At 42.1% G+C, this 1,272-nt stretch overlaps 1 protein-coding gene across 1 annotated transcript in view; it reads left to right on the forward strand.

Moving 5' to 3' along the window:
• LOC106797265 (uncharacterized) overlaps positions 1-730 on the forward strand; it is a gene marked incomplete at its 5' end in the record, with an annotated part of 6,621 nt that extends 5,891 nt beyond the window's left edge. Inside the window, one exon of the mRNA XM_041012988.1 lies at positions 1-730. This exon is cut by the window's left edge and continues 2,780 nt beyond it. Within this exon, the coding sequence (XP_040868922.1) occupies positions 1-686 (686 nt within the window).
• Between the last annotated feature and the right edge of the window lie 542 nt (positions 731-1,272).

Below are 1,272 nucleotides of genomic sequence, written 5' to 3' on the forward strand. Positions count from 1 at the left end.
ATGGTGTGCCCAACAGAATCATCACAGATAATGGAACGAACTTGAATAACAAGATGATGAAAGATTTGTGTGAAGAGTTCAAGATTGAGCATCACAATTCTTCTCCTTACAGACCTCAGATGAATGGCGCAGTTGAAGCTGCAAACAAGAATATCAAGAAGATAGTGCAGAAGATGGTTGTCACATACAAAGACTGGCATGAGATGCTACCGTATGCTTTGCATGGGTATCGCACTTCAGTGCGTACTTCAACAGGGGCAACCCCCTTCTCTTTGGTGTATGGTATGGAAGCAGTACTCCCTGTGGAGGTTGAGATTCCATCAATGAGAGTTCTAATGGAGGCCCAGTTATCAGAAGCTGATTGGTGCCAAAGCAGATACGATCAGTTGAATCTAATTGAAGAAAAACGCATGAAGGCCTTGTGCCACGGACAACTTTATCAACAGAGGATGAAGCAAGCTTTCGACAAGAAGGTTCACCCTCGTGTGTTTCAAGAAGGAGATCTTGTGCTCAAGAAGGTTTTATCTTTCCAACCCGACTCTAGGGGCAAGTGGACGCCTAATTACGAAGGCCCATATGTCGTCAAGAGAACTTTCTCTGGTGGTGCGCTGATTCTTACGACTATGGATGGGGATGAGCTCCCTCGTCCCGTGAATGCGGATGCAGTCAAGAAATACTTTGTCTAAAAATAAAAGAACAGCTCGATAAGTCGAAAACCCGAAAGGGCGGCTTAGGCAAAAATGAGCATCTCGGTGGGTCGAAAACCCGAAAGGGCGGCCCAGGCAAAAATTAGAGACATCAAACAGAAAAATAATTAGCCTGATAGGTCGAAAACCCGAAAGGGCGATCTATGCAAAAGTTAAGGACCAAAAGACAAAGTAACTGCATCGAGCTGATCTTCGTTCATTTGAGGCACAATGGAATGTCAGGGAGACCCTGAATCTGAAGCATCCAAACAGTGGAATTCAAGGTTGTCAGAGGGAACAACGGTTATTGTGTTCAATGAACCTTCAACTTATATTTACCATTTTCCAAAACTTTGTAAGATCAGTGGAGCCATGCCATTGGCAGGTCATCACTCTTTCAAATAAATTTGAGCCTGTTGCCTTTCATTTGGAATTCTCATTTATTCAGCTTATAAAACCTTTCCTTTTTTATGGTAGCATTTGAAACAAAATATTTCTCAAAATCATAAATTTTCTTTCATGTCTTTTTTGAGAAGCACAAACAACAAAACACTTTTTCTTTGAACTCGTGAATAGATGAAGGGTG

This window comes from Glycine max, chromosome 19 (assembly GCF_000004515.6).
Source record: "Glycine max cultivar Williams 82 chromosome 19, Glycine_max_v4.0, whole genome shotgun sequence".
NCBI lineage: Eukaryota > Viridiplantae > Streptophyta > Magnoliopsida > Fabales > Fabaceae > Glycine > Glycine max.